This window comes from Chiroxiphia lanceolata, chromosome 3 (assembly GCF_009829145.1).
Source record: "Chiroxiphia lanceolata isolate bChiLan1 chromosome 3, bChiLan1.pri, whole genome shotgun sequence".
In the NCBI taxonomy this organism is placed as follows: domain Eukaryota; kingdom Metazoa; phylum Chordata; class Aves; order Passeriformes; family Pipridae; genus Chiroxiphia; species Chiroxiphia lanceolata.
Genome location: NC_045639.1, coordinates 111,796,800 through 111,817,942, shown reverse-complemented (window position 1 = coordinate 111,817,942; position 21,143 = coordinate 111,796,800). Strand labels below are relative to the sequence as shown.

At 35.8% G+C, this 21,143-nt stretch overlaps 2 protein-coding genes across 14 annotated transcripts in view; one reads left to right on the top strand and one right to left on the bottom strand.

Annotated features, from left to right (window-relative positions):
* The window catches only part of SUPT3H (SPT3 homolog, SAGA and STAGA complex component), a 301,102-nt gene that overhangs the window by 250,397 nt on the left and 29,562 nt on the right, over window positions 1-21,143 (bottom strand). The gene's annotated exons all lie outside the window — the stretch shown is intronic.
* RUNX2 (RUNX family transcription factor 2) overlaps window positions 4,657-21,143 on the top strand; it is a 155,387-nt gene continuing 138,900 nt past the window's right edge. Inside the window, exons 1-2 of the mRNA XM_032683156.1 lie at window positions 4,657-4,767; window positions 7,897-8,016. Coding sequence (XP_032539047.1) covers window positions 7,959-8,016 — 58 coding nt within the window. The 5' untranslated portion in view covers window positions 4,657-4,767; window positions 7,897-7,958. The remainder of the gene's footprint in view (window positions 4,768-7,896; window positions 8,017-21,143) is intronic.

Below are 21,143 nucleotides of genomic sequence, written 5' to 3'. Positions count from 1 at the left end.
CATACTCTCCCCAACATCCCTCAAGTTCCACTTTTCTCTAGGAACACCTGCCCAGGCCATTTTCAGTGCTGTGCAGAGACAGCCCAATTCCCTCCAAAGGAGCTCAACACCACCCCGAACCCAGCCAGGCCCTTCAGAACAAACTGGGTTTCACAGGCCCTGGGAGACCAGAGGGCAATTTTCTCCTACGTGTGCTGACCCCATGAAAAGAGGTGCAACTTCTTGTTCTTCATCCTGTTCCAATGTCTTCATTTTTCCTCACCTTCAGTATTCCTTCTCTACAAAACTTTTTTTTTGTTTAAAGTAAAACTCATTAAAACCCAAGATTTTCTTCTTAACTCTCCTTCCAATTTTATTCTTTCCATGCCCTTCTCATCCTCTTTTCAACTCTTTCTCATGAATGATCTTCAGATCTCTTCTCCAACAGAAAACCACAATACATTTTTAATTACAAGGGAAAGCTTAAACTGTTGACAAGCTGTGACAAAGTAGTAAATCCAGGTATTAAACACTTTTTAAAAAAAAAAAGAAAAACACACAAAAAAGGAAAGAAAAAAGGACATTGAAAGATAAATGGAAGAAAGGACGGAAGTACCTGATTTTACTCTTTTGCTCCTAGAAAATACTGTTTACAGATCTGAGGATCTCAAATTTATGTAAGTATCACAAACAGCACAGAAGTATTTCCCCTTGCATTCACTGCATAAGGAAATGTTATGGGGTTGGGTTTGGTTTTTTTGGGGGGTTTATTTCCAAAAAAATTAAGAAGCAACTGTGATGATCAGCCATCCTGCTCAAGTTCAAGTAGAAACCAAGATCAGCCAATTGCACACAAATAACCAACACTTTTCATGCTGGAATATGTGGAGAAAGTTAATAATAAAATTACAAGTAACTACTCTCCCTACCCCACGAAGTTCTTCAAATCAATCATTTTTTATTACACTTCATTATAATGGGGTTTTTCCCCTCCCTCTTTTTCATACTTTTCTTAAATGGTTGGCTGCATATATTTAATTGTATATTCCTCAGGGCAGGGACTATTTCCTTAATTGTCTGTAAAGTCCACTGCGATAAACAACAGTCCTATGCAACATTCAGTAATAAAAAAAATGAGTAATGTTTTGCTGAGAAATAGTCATGCATTAATTGTGCAAGATTATCTGGAAAATACAGAACTAGGGAAAAAAACATGTCGTTGTGGATCCATAACTTTTAAGCATCACTACCCAATGAATGGTTTATGATATTCCATTTCAGTATTATATTTAATTTCTCTTGGGGTATTTTAAAAACATCTGTTCTGAAAGCTACCAAATGGGTATTGTTTACTCAGAAATTCTACAGGGTGCAAGGCCCTTCTACACTGTCAGTTAAACATACAGTATTTTAAATACACATTATGGAGCCAACTGTTGAAGTAGGCACTTAGAATGCAAAGAATATTCTACACATTAAAATATACATGAAAAATACTGTCCAGAAGTTATAACATATAAAAAAATACAGATTCTAAATTCAGCATTTAATAACTATGCAATTTAAAAAAAAAATTTCATTTTTATTACTTACTGAACTAATTTCATGTCTTAAATCTACATTGCTGCAGACTTGTACAAGCACAGAAGCTACTAAAACTGGTATAATTTTAAAACCAGAAGCAAATTTTTATTGCTGAACTATGCCCTGAAAACGGGGTTGAATATAAAAACACTGACACCAAATCTGAAGAGTGTGAATACTCTGCTTTAACATTTTTTAAAAATCTGTTCTCTAATCTTGACTGAGGTTTGAAAGTAGCAAGTCTGTATTTTTCCAGTGTAAATGTTGTGCAAAAGCTTTACAAACATAGATCTAAATCTGCAATTGCCATTACTAAAATAAATGAAAAAATCTATAAGCAGCAGTGAAACTGGCATGCAAATAAAAGAACTGTCAAGACATATACTGCCTAAAAATAAGCTTACAATAACTATTTTAAAGGCTGTGTGTGGTCTTACCCATATATTTTGGCAAGATGCACTTTCTCCAACCACAGCTAGATTCATCCAAAAGCAGTGGCACTGGAGAGTCTCTGTCTCACCTGTCAAACTTGAAGAACGTTGTTCAGCAGACCACCATGAGTCCATGGATAGGATCCACAGCACTCCAGCAGCTGTTCTTGATAAGTGTTCTCTGACTATAGAGGCAAGAGCTTCAAAAATGTTCTGTAAGAGGATCACCCTTAACATACATGCATTTAAAACCAAACAGAAACCAGAATGTATCTAGAACAAGATTTTCAGGGCATTTATGGCACAGTAGCATCAGTGACCTCATATATCTCTGTCCAAGATTTGGAAATATTCACAGAAGATTCAAGTCTATTAAATTTATCTTAGAATTCAACTTAATTTATTTACCTCTCACAAATGACTACACTCTTCAAACGGCAGGCAATCAAATAACACAACTAGAACTCTTAAATCTTCACACAGTCAAGGAAGATGAACTTTCCTCTTCTCAGTTCCTTTCCCACACACGACATGGAAAATATTTTCACACCAACCTACAAATAGATTAAGTGGGAGGGAGAGGTAAAATGCTGCTTGGCTACAGTAAAGGTAAGATTCACTGAAAATGGGATGGAGCACGAAAAGCTGCCAGTTTTAAAACTACGTAAGAGGATATTTTGCCAACCAGAAAAATCTAAGGAGAGAGCTTATCTGAATTCTGCCTATATAAAATAACTTTGACTGTTATTAAAAAGCACATAATCACTAATTTCCAGAGCAATGTGAATATTTTCTAAAAATAGGTCACTACTTTTCAACTTCTGAGATCTGCCCTGGTTTAACTACCAGTAGCATTGTATCCCAGAAGCAAGAAAGGCTCTGGAGAGATTACTTTCACTTTTCCCTAGATATATTTAGTGTACTAACTAGCATAGTTAGGATATTATTTTTCTTTGGTTTTGTCAGTAGCATGTTTGAAATAAATTTTATTAAGTGGTAGTGTATGTAACATTGCATTGTGGGTAGCAGTTTCCTGCCTTAACCTAGCCACATCCTCAGCTGTTATATGAGACAAGTTTCCCATATTTTCTGCAAGTTGACTTTAAAAAAAAGAAAAAAGAAAAAAAAAAAGACACAGGAGAAAATAGCTAGAAGGTTAGGATGATCTTAAACACCATATATTGGCTGTTTAGAATGGGTGCATTTAACCAAAGGGCTTTTTCCTCAGTTGCTGTACAATCTACAAGATATGTATTTGAGGAACACAAGAAAAGTAATACTTGCCAAAAAAGAATGTCTGAGCAGCAGGAAGAATCAAGGTGAGACACATCTGACCATTAAGACGTAGCCCCTCATTCAAAGCCTGAGCAGGGGTTAGATTATTTCACTGGAAAACATCTTTGCTGTGCCATGAAGAAGTGAGAGAGCTGGCAACTCAGAGGAAATGAAAACCACTTTTACTACTTGCTATGACATAACGTACTCACTGGGTAAGAGATGACCATCTTCTTAATTTAAAGAACAGCTCAGTTTAAGGTTTAATGTGATCTTCAGTAGCCTGATTGCACTGTACAAAAAACAGACAACACTTGCTTACCCTAGAAATGTAACAGCACTTTTTCCCCCTTTATGTGCTCAGTGGTCCTGGGAACTGTCCACTTCAAACTGTATCTTACCTAGAAAAAGGTTCTAAGGCAGAGAACACAAAGTCATCATGGAAAGGCAGAAGTAACACTCAGATGTTCATTGCTCTTGCTTGCAGACACCAATAAGTACCATTCCAAAATGAAGGAATGCTAAAATAACTTTGCTGTTGCAGACCTTTTTTAATCAACTGGCAGTTTTAGCTTTTGCTTTAACAGATTTGTATAAAAGTGGTATCAGCACACTTGAGCTGTCACAGAGATGTCAGAAATGAGAGGTCTACAAGACATCCAAGTCTAACAACAAAAGTTTCCTAAAACGTGCAAGTATTTGAAACTGAACAGTATGTTAAATGTATTGGCTAAGAATCATCAGAAAACAGTCCTCTTCCTCCAAAAATTATAATTACTCCTCAGTTTGAAGAACAGAGCCAAGGGGAGAGGTTTCACTCCTTAAAGGAAAAAAATAGAAGCTGCTTTAGTGGAAACAGATACATTACCAACACCCACAGGGAATACCTGCACCTGAGGAAACTGCACCAGGACTCTCTGTATTATGAAAATCAGGATCTCGTTATAGTGTATATCGTAAAACTTGCAAGCAAATGCAATTTAACAAGTTTGTCATCACACTGCTCTAAGCAGAATATTTATACCATTCCAGTTGTAGCATAGAAACAAACATTCAAATACAAATAAACTTTCAGCAGGGTATCACACTGTTTATACGCTGGATGAACTTTTGAGTGACATAAGGCAAAATGTTTGGAAATAAAGCACAGCTTAAAAGTTCCAAAACACGTTTCAAAACCAGTGAAAGATGCAATTATCTTTTAGCATTGCATTACAATTGACTTTTAAGATTTCATTTGTCGTCAAAGATCAAGCTCATAGTTTACCAGAGACATTCCTTAGCATAATACTTCCTTTGTGAGTGTAATTGTGACTCAAAGCATCCCCTATGGAACTCAGAAGTGAACTTCCATTTTTGCAGATCTACCTTTTAAACAAGAGCCTGTCAGGAGCTCGTCTGCAATCAAGCCACTGGCTTATAGAGTGGATTTTCAGGATTCTCGCATCTGCTTCATTAGAAGTGCAAACCAGACCAAAAGAAGCCACCGGTTTCACAGGTACTTGGTCTCCAAGTTTGGCTTTAAAATGTCTCTATACTAAAAAAACAGCCTTTTTTTTCAGTGACACTTTCTACAAACTACATCTCCCATTCAGTTCCACTATTTGTTTTTCTGCTTTTAATGGATTTTGCCTTACTAGATGAAGACATCGCTGTAGCGCTCTTGATCTGAACAGGTAAAAAAGTACATACATTAAAAAAAAAAATCTTAGAGGTATCATATCAAACCAGCAACAAAGTTATTCTCTAACTCTGCATACACAAGTGAAAGCACAGAAAAGCCATTCCAGAGAAAGCCTGAGCAGAGCATTTCAATGCAATAAATTTTTAAATTCAGACTTCTCTAGGAAGTTCAATATTTTGATACTAAAGATGTGAACTAAGAGTAAATTGTGGAGTTTTAAAAAAAATCAAACAACTTTTTTCATATAAATTGAAACAAGTATTTTAGATCAAGACATGAGTTATCTGTTATATAAAAATACTGCACCTACATACCATCAAACAGTTGATAAATATCTTCAACACACAACTGTAGCTGAAAAAACTTTGAGCTCACAATTAAGAGTTCCACAAATAACAGAGGCAGCAACCTCCAAAAGCTTTTGCTGCATCACAAGCTGATTAAAACATAAATGCACACAAATATATTCTGTATATATGAAAATACTATCATTCTTTTTTTTGTTCAGTGATGTTCTTAACCATACTGTGAAAATACAAAAAAATAAAAGCAATCCATAGTTAGGAGAATTAAATATCACCTTTATTTTCAAATGAGATAGGTTATTTGCAGAATTCTTCTTTTTCATTTTATGGTAGAATTGTATAAATTTAGCAATACCTAATAACTTTCAAGGTACTGAATTAGGAACAATGCAATTTACCTTACAATAATTATTAGGAAAGCAGTTTTTATGAACAGTTTCATGTTGTTTTGATAAATATATAACAAAAATCAAAACACAATCTGTATTTTTTTAAAAAAAAAAAAAAATTCCTTTCTCATTTTTCTCATTCCCACAAAACAGAGAACCTGCTCCCCACCCACACCTCCAGCTATTCATATCACACCATTGCTGGCCAATTTCCTACTGAGAAAGCTGAGGACAAAGGAAAATAAAATAAAAAAAGGAGGGATGGCAGTTTCAAAGAGACGTATTTTATTTTATAAATAAAACCTGAGCAATATCTAGAAAATGTTTTACGCATTTCTTCTGTCCCCCAAAAAAATATGACCAAAAAATTAAACACACTCAGCTAAAACTTAAAAACTACAGTGATACAATCGGGATAATATGAAAAGTTCTAGATATAATGCCCAAAGAGGCAAAAAAAAAATGAGATACTTTCTCAAAGATGTTTCCAATTTTGTTCTGAATCTGAGTGAGCAAATCAAGACTACTAATACACACTGTCTGTGCCCATTATTCCTTACTACACACAGCATTTTGCAATTTATTTCAAAGCCTCTATTATAAACAAAAAAATACTGCTTTTGTTAACCCACTCCATTCCAGTACAGTCAGGGTTTATGTTACACAATCGAAGTCAAAGTTACAATATGTTAAGTATATGAAAAAGTATGACACACACACACACACACACACAGATGATATGAAGTATTTGAACCTTACATATGCATCAAATTTATGTTTCATTTTAAAACTAAGTGTTAACATTAGCTGGTGAATTAGCAGTTATTTATAGTCTCCCCAAAAGTTTGAGACTGTTCTATTTCTCTTAAACACCCAAAGTATAATAAGCAATAATTAATGTAAGAGCAATCAAATCCTCCCAACTCTCACAGTTCACTCTGCTACACATCGGCCACGGAAAATCCTCCCAACACTGGTATTCCAGAGCATCACTCAGGCTGCAGCACACAACTACTTATGATATCCAAATGACATATTTTGCCCCAAATATAAAGGAAACATAATTGCCCTTAATTTGCATTACATAAAACTGCCAAGTAGTTTTGAAGGCATGTAAAGCAAGGCAGTCATGATTTAGGATTTGCAAAGGAATCCCCAGACTAACACTCCTGTGACAGCCAATTACAGTAAAAAACACAAGCCCAACAAGCAGCCTGCTACTAGACCTTAGCAAAGGTAAAGTTTCTTACAATGAGTTACAGATTCACAAGTATAAGACGACAAGGAGAAAAAGTAAAACAGAAGGAATCCAGCCACCCAGCAAATATGAAGCAGACCCAAGATCGTGATACAATCCAAAATGTAAATTATTGTAAATCATCACTGTTGTTCAGAATTTCACACAGTCACTTGTGCCAATTTTGCTCACTTTTCCACAGACACAATAATGGAGGAGGGAGAGGGAAGGGAGGGGAAAAATAAAAAGGGGGAAAAAAAAAAAAAAAAGGAGGGGGAAGAAGAGTGGGGGGAACCTGAACTGAGAGTACAAATAAAGTTCTGCTGTCCATATGCTTTAACTGTACAGAAGTTTGGGCTCGTAAGAGCATTTTGTACTCTCTCCAAAGCCTCATGAGTCACAAAAATTAAAAAACTATATCCCTCTTGATGCCAGGAAGGGCCTTACCACGGGCCTTTTGTCAAAATACAAAAAAATAAAAAAAGAAAAAAAATTAAAAGAAAAAAAAAAAGAAAAAAAAAAGAAGAGAGAGAAAGAAAAAGCCACAGTGTAGGCAGTCCTACTTGGAGTCCTCTGATGTCACAGCCACATGACTCGCTCGCTCCAGTAACAGTGCTTGCAAAAAAAAGGAGTTTTAAAGCTTTTGCTTTTTTGGATTGTGTGAATGCTTCATTCGCCTCACAAACAACCACAGAACCACAAGTGCGGTGCAAACTTTCTCCAGGAGGACAGCAAGGAAGCCTCTGGTTTTTAAATGGTTAATCTCCGCAGGTCACTACCAGCCACTGAGACCAACAGAGTCAGTAAGTGCTCTCTAACCACAGTCTATGCAGTAATAGTAGGTCCTTCAAATATTTGCTCATTCTCTTTTTTTTTTGTTTTGTTTCCTTGCTTTTCACATGTTACCAGTGCTACACAATTTTTTGACAGGGAAAAAACCAACTCTAGAGCCTATGCAATCCAGGGGCACAGTAAAACTAAAACAAGGTTTGGCTATGGTTTGTGTTTTCAGTTTGAGGATCCAAGAAGTATTTACACCAGGAGGTGAAAGCTCCGCGTGAACCGACAGGGACTATGGCATCAAACAGCCTGTTCAGCTCAGTGACACCATGTCAGCAAAACTTCTTTTGGGGTAAGTGCTGCAATATTTGAGCTTCTGTTTGCCCTTGTTGGGAGTTTTCTTTCAACAATGCTGGTTATAGTTATCTAAACTAAGAAATGCTGAATGGGATGTTAGTGTTAAAACAGTATACCTGGTTGTTGGGGTTTTCTGGGGAGGCAGTAACTGTAAATAACTTGTGCAGATTTAAGAACAAATTTGTTCTTCATAGAGCTGACAAGCTGAGCAAAGGGAAGTCGGTGGCTTAGTCCTTAGTGTTTGACAGCAGGTGTGTGCTCAGCTGTCACCAGGGTCAAGGTGTAGCTGCACAAATCCGGAAGGCTCTGATGGGATCTGGTGAAATGTTTAATATTATCTTAGGGCAAAAGATAAAGTATTTTGTGAGCTAATCAACAACAGTACAGGGAATCTCATTAAGAACTCTGGTAACACTTTCAGATGTTTCCACCACGACTGGTTAATGAAAGATACTGTAAAAGATTTAGATCACAGGAGTTCAGGCTGCTTGTTCTCTAAACGGGATGAAAATGAGTAGTGTGGAGCATATGGCAGCGTATCCTACCCAAAACTGCCCTTTCATTGTTCTAGACATCTGATTTTTAAGCATATATCTCAGCTAAAGTTATCAGTGCAAATCTGCAGTTCTCTAGTCCTTAGTTGCTCTCATTTCACAGCAAAGCTTGTTTGATAATATATTCAATTGTAAAAACAAATTCTTCTCATTGTACTTATTATGAACAAGGCAAAACATTCATGCCTTAAAATATTAAGTTATGAAATAAAAAAATACAAGATCTAACATGCTAGTGAATTTTAAGTTTAATTGAAAGTGGGATTTTAAAAACTCTGTAGAAGAGCACTGCCAAATATTTACTTCAATATTCTGAACTGTAAACAGAGATTCCTTTAAGAAATTATATATGTATATTGAGGTAATTATTTATACACACTGTACATAGAAATGTTCATAAAAATCATGAATACACTATAAAATTGCACCTCTATCATTGCTTACTTTGAAAAGTTCCTTTATCTCAGATACAGACTTAGAATCAATAGAGAGCATCTCACAAATATTAAATAGAACTGAACATGACTTTAAGTGATTCATCTGCAAGTAAAATGAAATTATATTTTAAAGCGCATTGGTAAATGCTTTATTCTGGTCACTCTTGATGAGTTGCAAGAAGCATAGTCACAAAATTTTTTCAAAGCATCTTTTACTGAAGCAGATAAGGAAGACTAACTGAAAACTCTGAAAGCTCTAGGAAAACAAAATTAGTGAAAACTTACAAGATTTTCTTAATGGTGTCCATCATGTTGAAATTATATTGGGACCGTAGCTAAACCTATTTCTTTTCCTCCCTTGCCCCCCTTCTAAGAAAAACAACAATGCTAGAACCATTTTGAGTTATACATCCCCATTATTGTAATGAATTGATGACTGGGGTTCCTTTTACCCCTCCTACTTCACACGCTTTGACTGGTTCCCAGTTAAGCACATGAATAAGCTCTAAGACCGTGTGTAGGAACAGAAAGGAAGAATAGCTTCTGCCGGGAGGAAAACCAATTTAGTATATGATCTATAGATACCAGAGGAGAGACCCATGGCTAGTCATGCAGCTGTAATACCCTGAATATTGAGCTGAAATGCAAACACAAACCCGGTAAAGCAGCTTTTCTACCCAAACTGGTGTCTTAACGAAGCACAGCAGAAGCACAGCCAGACCACATTATCCCAGTGTTTACAACAGGAAATACAGTTTACATGTATAGGGACTTTCTTTTGCTTTTACTTCCAAAAGAGATTAGAAGAAACTCAGTTGGCTAAAATTATCAAAACACAGAGTCTGACTGTTTAATTCACCTAATTCTGATAATTCCTAAAGCGAGTGGGAAGTACTGTGATACTGTGATTAATACTTGCTCCAAACTTCACTAAATAGGGCTGGGTACCCAAATTTCACTTTGGACACAAACAACAGATGCAAGGGACTACAAAATCTCATCAACTCTATCAGTGTGTAAGCAATATATCTTGAGCTAAAGACAACGTTTTTAAAAACCCACTTTTATAAAAAGGGAGACAGAGTTTATTTTTAAAAGAAGAAAAGCCAGAAGACCCAAGTTACTCAAGAATTTGCTGTTCAATGATACAGTAGCACATCAGAACCCACAATCTGTTCTTCCTTTCTGTACTGTCTACATCTCCTTCTGCTCCCATGTCCTCCTTTCTCCTTTCAGGACTTTTGAATTTAATTGTTTCTCATCAAGAATTAACTGATGAAACATAATCACAAGTCATAATAGGGCAGGAAAACAGCGCTATGATTAACCCGCACGGCTGCTAATCTTTGCCATTAACCATATTCCCAAAAATTTTTATTCCACTTATTTTTGTCTGCGTGGTTTTGACTTCATATAAAAGGGAAAAACAAGAGTAGCAACGAGGAAGGATCCTTTCCTATTCATGGGAACATGCATATTCCTCTCCAATTTAGTGCATTTGCATTAACTAGATACTGTGTTTCACTTCCAATTTTTCCTTGTGTCAGTTATACCCAGGCTTTGACTGCACCAAGCCTATGTAAACCTTCTCAAGCTTTTAAAAATAAGTGGATTCATTTCAACCAGCAAAGGCTATTGTCTTCACATCCATAGCGTTTGAAGGGGGGAAAAATGGCTGAAAATAAACATTAAGAAAAAAAAAAAACAACAACCAAACAGCCTATTTATTATAAAATTTGGGAAACATTGTTTATACAAAGTATTTCAGAGAGTGAAATCTTTTTGAAATGCCTCCAACAACAGTTACAATTTAAAAAAAAAGGCATTTTCAATTCTATTCTGTTGAATAGGAGGATTTCTCTGACGAAAGGAAATCAGATCCCAATTTGGCTGATAATTCAATCAATTACTTCACATGTAATTTCTGGATGCTGATCCCAACAGAGAGACACAGTAAACAAACAAAACAATTACTCTGCTTATATTAAAATACTCTACAATACCTTCTTATTTAGTCATCAAAAAAACCCAAACCTTTTGTACATCTCTATTCTCAACTGCTTTATTATTTGGTAAGGAATCTTAGGGGTTTTTTATTTTAATTAGGATATTGATAAGAGAGAAACAAATAATTTCTGATTATCTATGTATAGAAAGCAGAAGTTTTCTCTATGTTCCAGCTCTGTTTAACATACCCATATTATTGTGAATGCTAAGCAAAATCTCAGGAATCACTGTGCTTTGCATAAAATATAATTTAAAATACCAGGACTTTAAAAAAATAATAGTGCAAACTCTGCAATAATGGCTACTCTCATGTGCACCAAGAAAGCGGCAGCTTCGCACCGAGGCTTTTGGTATCTGAGAGCCCCAAACCCTGCAGAACTGCACTGCCCCACTCACAGGCTTCTTGGGCAGCAAAATGCACTGATCTGTTTAATTATCTGTCTCAAATGGACTATTAATAGCCAACGTTATTTAAATCAACTAAATCGATGTAAAATTTAGCAAGATCAAAATGTTCCAGTCTGTTAGAAGAACACTGAAATATCTGATGGTTAAATAAACCGGGAGAGGGAAAAAAAACCCCAACCTCATTAGGGGCACTAAGATTTTATCAAACATACAGGATTAATCTCTATTGAATAGAACCATTCACAAATCAAAACTTACTCTACTTCAATACTTTCATGCAGTGCTAATCAATTACAACCTTTTCTAGTTATTGGAAATCCATGTGCTTTTAATTTTATTCACTGGTGGTCTAAAATATAATATTCAGGCCAAGCTAAGTCATTTTGTATTGCAACTTTGCTTTTTTTCAATAAATATTCATCTAGAGGTTTTCTTAGAGAGAACTGCTCATATGAAGACTGTGGTAATATTTTTATACTGTACCTCCTTGTTGAAGCAAAAGGTTAGGGGTTACCTAAATACCTCAACTGTATATACAAAAAAAGGAAAAGGTAAGTATTCACATGAAAAATCCAAAGGGACTATATTATTTATTTTTGCATTTCCTATGATTAATGATGCACCAGTGCATACTTGAAAACTGAAGTCAAAATAGGGTAACACCTCAAATTCCTTTACAAACTGTACAAATATCAAACTTCCATGCTGTATTAACTACTCTACCAGAAATATTTAAAGGCTCTGCCACCCCACATTAAGAGTATAACAATAATACTGAAATTCCTCTCAAGCTGTGTGATTTCTTGGTCATGGTCAGGCTTACATTAATCTTAAAGCTGCACCTTATACCTTTATTTTTCCCAGTTGCTCTTCAGCAGAGAGTCACACTTTATGAACAACAAGAAGCTCAGAGCAGTCTTAAGTAAAAACATCTAATAATGCATCCATTTAAGTGAAAAGGGAAAAATAAAGGAGTAAATAACACTTGCAAAAGATGCTAATTAGGCAGCGCAGACAGTTCAGGAGAGCCAGATAATTGTGTTTAAGGACTGTCACACCTTGTGGCAGACACCCATCAACGGGCTACACGAATAACAACTAAGAAGATATACTTTCTAAAACTCTAAGTGCAAGATGCTGAAAATACAAGCAAAATTTGGCGTTATTTTGTGCTCGAGTCCAGCACACCGCAGTGGAAATGAAAGCAGAGAGGGAAGGGAGGAATTATCCCGTGCTGGCCAGGCTGCAGAGGTGCTGAGCAGCAGCGCTTCTCCTGCCTGGCTGTGACAGGAGCCAAGGGCAGCTGTCAGCGCTGGGCACCTCCCGAAAAATCAGACCATCAGCATGTTTTCTATGTACCCAATAAAAATCAACATTGTGTGTTGTACGTGAAGGAGTTAGTTCTGAAAACTCATTAAATACACTCCATTAATAAGAATTACAATAAATTGCCATGTTTAATATGCCCTAGAGTATATAATATTTTAATCAAGGCAGCCTCAAGATAAATAGTGAGTTTAAGATGGTAAAACCTGAAGCATTTTAAGGTCTTGACTTCAGCACTGAGAAAATCCAAGTTTCATACAAGCAATTAAGAAACTGCAACGGGAAAATATACAACTATTATTTTCAATATAAAAAGTTAATTTGCCTAAATGCAACATTTATTCTGATAAGCAGAATAAATTAGTAGACTGAGCTTTATTTCAAAGAGATCTTCCTTGTAAATTTTGCCAGACTTAGGAATTAACCACAGATTTTCATCCGGAGAAAGCAGCACCCACAAAGCGTGGAAAACATCCACCTCCTCCACCACAGAACCCCCACAAGAATCGACTGTTATTGACAAAATTAATTTTGCTCACATCATGTAAAATAGCTTTAATTTCTATTAGACATCTTAATTTCAAACTGCCTTCTAAAGTCTTATGGGAAACAGGCTAAGGAGGTCTATCGTCTGCTCTCAGGTGTTTTTGTTTTTAAGTTAATAAAGCTTAAATCTAAGAGCAGGTTTCCTTACATAAACACGCTCTCTTCTACAAATAAATATAAGACCTACCACTTAACATACTGAAAAGCACACCCAAAAGAGAATATTTCAAAGATGAGCACAAAGACAAAATAAACTCGAGTTACTGTATCGTAAAACAGTTTAACACTTCCAATTAAAAAAAAAAAATCCATTATTCATGCATCTGTTTCCTGTATATTTTTTTATTCTGCTTGTTACCATACTGCGTACTGTTCTAGCCTTCCTCTTCTGTAGCTATAAGTTTCCTATTTCACGTATGAACTTGCCCCAAGAGGGAAAAATCCATAGGTTTTCTCCTGACTCACTTGAACTGCTGAAGTCATTTTAATCAAAGCAATTAAGTTACTTTGCACAACCTACTCCTTATTAAATGTTTTTATTTATAAAAATTAATTTTAGGATAGTAAAATATTAAAGGGGAAAAGGCTACATTTCTCCTTTAAGTACACAGATGCTTTAAAAAGTAAGGTATTTTTGCTTGATATTCACTGTATTAACAGTTCTCCTTAAGAATATTTTTTCATCTCTAGTAAAACTAACTTTATTTTTAGAGCAAAGGATAAAAACAGTTTCTTCTGCTGTCTCTTAAAAATGCCACATTCATTAGGGTCAGGCAGTTCTGGAATTAACAAAAGTTTTAAGTTTTAATATATTACAGCTAAAAATCCCATGGCAAAATTTTTTGGCAGGAATTCATTCAAATATGGTTACTATATTTCTGATACACATAGCTTATTTTATGTATTAAATTGCATCAGAATTGCTAGCATTTCATAATGACTTAAAATTTATTATCATTTTCTTGATTAAGGAAAGTTAAAAGCTGATGACCTTACATACATTTATTTTCCCCTGAATTTATTTGAACAGTAAGTGTGCCAAACCATTGTTTACTTATCCCTCATGGTCAGATATCTTAGATCTAAATCTACTCTGTGGTTTACTAAAACAGAAAGACAGAGCCACTGCCAGTTACATAATGTAATATTGTTCAGAAGAAAAGGACCCGGCCCCGATCACAATGACAATTAACACTCCCAAGATGAGTTTTACTCTATGTGCACATACACACACATCAATCACCATATGCTGGGAAGTGGCTCCGGGGTAACAAATCGGAGCAGGGTGATGTTACAAGTGATTAAACTGAATTTCTCTGTCAGATGCATTTAATATATATGACCCTATATATACATGTGAGCAAAAGAAAAGGTGGTTTGTTTTTCTGTTAAGGAAAAACAATATAGATAAATGTTTACGTCTAAGTACATTCCCTACCAGAGAGTGTTAATCCCTCAGAATACCTGTAATTCACTTAAGCACAAATCAGAAACGACAGAGTTAAAAACACATGATATTTTAATGTATCCATGTGTGGTATTAGAACAGGGTATTCTTTCTTTTAAGAAATGTTAATGAGCTGTGTATGTGCAAACACGCACATGTAAACACGTCAAGCCTCTAATTCCTACTAACTTCTAAAATTTTGAAATTCAGGTTAAAAAAAAAAACAAAACCAGTAACAGTGTAAATGTAGAAGACTTCTCTATTGGTACAATAGTTTCTACCCTAACACTGAAGTTGTAAAGGAGAATGTGCTATTGTGCTCAGATTTGCCAGCAGCGCCCAAAGAATGTTTACCACTCTTCACATCTAACTCTGCTAATATGCAGTGGAGAAACTTGCCAGGGTCTTGTCTTAGTATTTGCAAAAAAAAAAAAAAAAGTCTATTTCTTGTCTTAATATTTGTTTAAAAAAAGTCTATTAATGCTATTATCGTGTTCTACATAAACTGTGTTAGTGCCAGTAGTAGATGGCAGAAGTACTCCCTTTAAAATACTTGTGATACTTCAGAGAAAGACATCTGGGAGTCAGTCTCTTGGTATCTTCTTGCTTCTTCTCATAGTCCCAGGACGAGAGAAACTGCTTTTGTGGACATTAGACTGGCCAAGTTTTAACTCACCTCAACTTTCAAAGTGAAAACACACATTTTAGCCAAAAGAGTCTTATTTGTAGGTCAGCTGGTGTTTTTGACACAGTATATTTCCACTGAAAGGGTTCAAAAAAATAAGGCACATCATACCGGCGTTGGAAGAACTGTGATACGAATGTAGACTTGTTCTGCCAAGGACTGGTATTACTTCACAACTGTATTTTTGTATTAATAATATAATAGATCAGTAACTGACTACAAACACAAATCTTTATGTAGAATCAGCAAGAATAATTTTACATCAATTAAACGGGATTCAACAGAACTTAAGTAATTTTAAGACAAGGGTAACAAAAAAAAATTCTGAAGACCATGTCAGAATTTGCTGTTTTAGTTTATCATGTTCCCAGAAGCCTTTTAGGTGAGCCATAACACTGAACTGCTGTGGTATCTGTGTCCTTGCAGCATTTTCTATGAGTTCCATGAGTAACTTTCACTCAAAAGCACCATCTATTCAACTGAGAATCCTTCATCTATAAACAGAAAACTTTTAAGAAAAAAGTGTCACGTTAGCTCTGTAACACTGAGGGGACACATCTGGTCCAGCTTAGTGAGTCTTTATTAACAAGAGTTTGATGAATTAATGCTACCAGCTCTTGTATAATACCCAGCACAGGAGCAGCTGTGTGACAGAGCATTACAGCCTCCACTGTACTCACTTCCTAACACAAGCTGAAAAACTTATTTCCTCCAAGTTAAGTCCATCAGTATAAATTCACATTAGGAGACTCCATCATCTGCATTTTTCCAATCAGTGGTATCAAAGTTTAACTCTGCAGCATTTGGGTATTTGTGGAAAAACCAAGCCATAACAATGACTGGTTTATTTAAAACTGACAGCACCAGAAAGCAGCAGCTATTTACTTAGGCGCCGTACCTTAGTGTACACCAGTAAAAATGTTCCCTTTTCCCAAAAGGATTTTCTACATAAAGGGCATTCACTTTGCTTCCTTTCCACCCCTCTTATACCCAATTCTATACGTTCAAAACTAAGTGCTGTATTTTTCTTGCTATCGAGCATATTTTTATTTTCCCCCTTTCTGATTAAATAGCATAAACAGAAACACTAAAACAAATTCAGAAGTTACACTCTTGATACTGACATTTTATTAAAGAAACCAACATTCAGAAGAAGTCCAGTTATTTGTCAATAATAAAGTAACATCTAGGTTATACAAATTTAGTTTAGCCTCAAACGGGAACAAACTTATCTTCCACAGTGCAAATCATTTTCATACTGGAGCAGGAATAGTTTCATTCTAGTGCACCACTGTGCATTGCATATGCAAACACTGGAACAACTATTAATTTTACAGCATTTCAGGAAAAGGACCTAAAATCATTCCCTGTTATTCCATATAGCAATTAATTCAGTCATGACCTCATAATAATTTGGGGTTCTAAGCTCATTAAAGTAACATTTTAATATTACCTTTAAAAGCAAAAGCAAAATCTTAATTACAGCTGAGCTACCTAACTGTGCATTAATACATCTTAAAATAAATGAAGACTTGAGCTTGCCCAGATAAAAAGATAAATTATAGTAATGCTCAGGAGGTACAAAACAAAGGCTTAAAAGAGTGTAATTTTATTACTTTGAATATAATATTAATTCACTAACTAATTTCAAGGCACATATGTAGTGCACATGTGTAAAACCTACTCGAGGGAGCCAGCTTACATACACATACACACGAGCTGGAATGTCCCAATTCTGATCAAAGATGTTTGTAGCCGGATGTGTGGTTAATTCACTGATCAAATTTTCACAACTGAAAAACATCTTGAGACACACAGTCCTGGTTACCAGGAGTGTGGGCTTTGTACTTTATCATCAGAATTACTCTTCACGTTTTAGGATATAACTCAAGAGTAGTATAACCTTTTTCACACACTGAAAAAAAAAATAAAATAAAAAAGGAAGAAACAAAGATAAAAAGGCACTGGTTTTCAGTTCCAGCATTCTTAGAGGGCATAGCAAGACTGAGTGAAATAAATTTAAAATACCCATAGAATCTGCACTCTAATCTTAGTGACACATTCTTACAGTAAGCTTGTACTCCATAAAACCTACATAAAAATGCCAGGATCCTGGATGCACAGCACATACACTCAGTGTAAGACACAAATCTGCCCTGGAACAATAATATACAGTAGCTCCTCAATGTGAAAGAAAGATTTTAAAATGTACTAAACCTACAAAAACAGTCTACTGTGAGACTTCAGCACTGACTACTGAATCAACCAGATGCATTGAATAAACACTATTTAATAGCTACTAAATTTTTATCAGCTTTGTATAAAATTAGAAGAATTTGAACTACAAATTGTTGGAAGTCTTCTACTATTACATTTTATAATCTTACTAGCTTACTGAACTGGCCAGATATAGTAAATATACATAATATAATGGTTTTCTTACTTGATCAGATATGCATAAAATAAGAATAATCTAAACAAACTAATAAAGGTACTTACATGGACAACAATTTTACTAGTCTCAACACTGATTTAAATCAAAGATGCCTCTTTCTCTTCTTTACATACCTGGTTGTTATCAATTACTGATGTGTCTTCACCCCTTCTTGTTGCAAAACTTCCTTTAAAACTTAACAGCACACACAGCACAACATTTGAGACCTCTACACTTAAAAATACTCTTATTTTTCAGTAGCACAGAAAATCTGAAGGTTTTTTTAGGCTGACGATATCTTCACACAGAAACACAGAACGTCTGCAGACAGTAAGAAGCCTTTAGTAAGGCTTTTTGCTGCACCATAATAATCTGATCCAGAAATTCAAGGGTACCTTAAACAACGGGCTACCTGTTCTAGCCACGCTTAGGAATGTGGCCAAATCATTTTTATTGATTTAACCTTTATAGGAATGCTACATATCCTCAGAGCAAAACATTTCTAATGCATTTATAATACGATATACCTCTGAGAAGTTATGAAAAAAAAAAAAAATCTTATGACAGATAGGCAAATGCCCCCTCCACTATCCTGTTTATACCTATTTAGTAATCGATAGGCATTTGCGTGTTAGATTATTTTCTGAGTTTGTATGGGTCTGTATTCACAGGATGAAGGTAGAAACTGTAACACTTACAGAGGACAAGACTAATATCTGACCTGTCTTTGTTTAGGGAACAAGAACTGGTGAACTGATAGCCAAGATTCTAAATACCCCTTTCATTCTAGAGTTACACATCAATCATGTTACCTGCAAACATATCAAGTTAAAACTTCCAGAATTTACAGTCCTTTTTGAATAAACTAAGCAGCATGTTAGTTATATTCAAAGAGCTTACAGAAGGTGGTTTGTGTATCTCACCAGAATTTTCAGAGAAGTATTTCTCAAATTCCCTCTTCATTAGAAATCTATTTCATACGCATTTCAAATCAGTATTTCTTGATGCCAGATCCATATTCTATTATTTTGAATCTCAGGTTGGAAAAAATACTGCGTTTTAGTATTTGCTGTTCTATGGAATGTTAGAAACCACACTTGAGCATTACCAGGAGTCACTTGTTTTTCAGAAAGCAAACTGCTCCGAGCTGCTCATTATGGTAAATCTCAGTGTAAAGCAGAAGTGAATACAGTGACTGCAGAGTCAGTCAAACAAAAGCCAGTACATTTATGTTATAATGAAAATGGTGTGAAAGGTGTTTGGTATAAGGAAGAAAAAAAAAAAAAAAGGTAAAAAACAACCTGAAACAAACAGAAATAGCTGCCAGCATGAAATTCTAGCATGTTAGTCTTCAAAACAGAAAGAAGCACAGCCAGGCACAGTTTCAGTGGGCAATACACTGTAACACAAGTCATCAAGTTTAGGAAGATTTAATACTACTGGAGACAACAGTGTCTAGGCACCCCTGATATTCTTTCTCATCTACAATGAAACACAAAGCAATCCTACAAAGACAAAAACCAGTTCATTAGTGAGATAAGTGCTCATCTACACAAGGTAGACAAGTTAGGACATCAAAGCCATGAACTGTAATTAACACACGGCAGTGGACAAAACTTGGATCTTCAAATTCGCACAGACTGGTTTTGTCTTTTCTCAATAAGAGACTGAACTTTGATTATTACATGACTAATGTGACTGCTAAGTTTTACAACACTAATTTTGCTTCTTCATCCACTTTTCCTAAGAAATATTCTAAAGATGAATCTGCACCCAAATATGCAACATCTACACACAAAATATCGCTTGATGTGAGCCCTACTCTTTGCTAAACCTGATGAAACTAAGACCTTAATGTGACCTGCAGTGATTTCTCTAAGGGCAGCCTAGTTCTACCTTCATTCATGGTTCACATGAAGATCAAGTGTGACCAGTAAGTGCCTGCCTTCATGCAAACCCAGTTTGCTTTGTTCTACCACAGCCTGAGAACACTCAACCACTTATCACACACAGACTGGGGACAATATTCATGAATAAATAACTATTATCTCACATCAGATCCTATAAAGATCATTGACACAGATTTTAGTTACTTGATTTCAGCTTTAACACATGTAGAGTAACAGTTAATGGAGCAAGAGGAAGACACAACAACTTAATAGATTTTACAATAAAAAACATCCTTTAGATCATACACATCCCAAAATCTTTATAACTAACAGCCTGGTGCCCAGAGCTGTACCTCTCTTCCACTGGGACATTACAGAACAGAACTGTTGTCACCTGCTGTTACAGTACACCTTAAGGAAGGATTAAAATAATGCTGAAAAGCAGTGGAGTACGTCAGAAATGCAAATTTTTACAGACAGTGATGATGGAAAAAGGCCTAGTTTAAATGCAGTTACAGTAATAAAACTACTTATGGTAGCACAGGTTTTTTTAAAATAACATAATAGCTACATTTGTACAAGAGGATTTATTAGCACAGTTACCTTACCCTGGCAAACAATAACATCTTTTGATGCTACAGCAAAGCTGCTGTGTGCTGGCATGTGAGAAAGGTCAGATGGTGGAAAACTAACTTCATGCTCTTAACCTGTAAACTCTTTTCAAACAACCATCCAGGCAGGGGAGATAAACAGCCCTTCCAGGAACTCACGTAGGGAACCTTTTGCTCTGTTCCGATGGAACAGAACATGTGCATGTTCACCTTCAGGAGCTCTGGCCTCCGTGGCAGCTCTGAGGGAGTCTGTCTGCACAGGTCTGACACAGAAAAACTGCCTCCAGATTTTCACTTAATTACAGCTTTCTCTACTCACACATATATATCCATAGGTGTCTGTAAAAAGCAACACAGTTGACTACTCAAATTTGCGTACTATTAGAGAAGCAACTGTGATACCTCAGGAACCCTAAAACTTGATTTCAGTGTCTTGAGTAAGGGAAAACAAAGTCAGGAGGCAGCAGCCTCTAGGCTGCTTTATATGAACTTCAGTAGGAAACCTTAGGAGATAAGGAAAAGCTATCTTTGACATGCAACAAAGAGAGGAGCACCAGAAAACCCTCGTCCTTGGTGACAGCACAGAAGCTCAGGGGGGCCGGAGCACCAAGTGTCAGGCAACGCACACGTTTTGGCAACACATAATCTGTGTAACACAGCTTGTTTTCATGGCAATTCTGATAATTCTGCCACATTTCCCAGTAGATTAATTTTTTGGTTTAATGATTCTCCACGCATTTTCTGATGATGAAAGTAGCAGGAGAACGTCATTTCACAG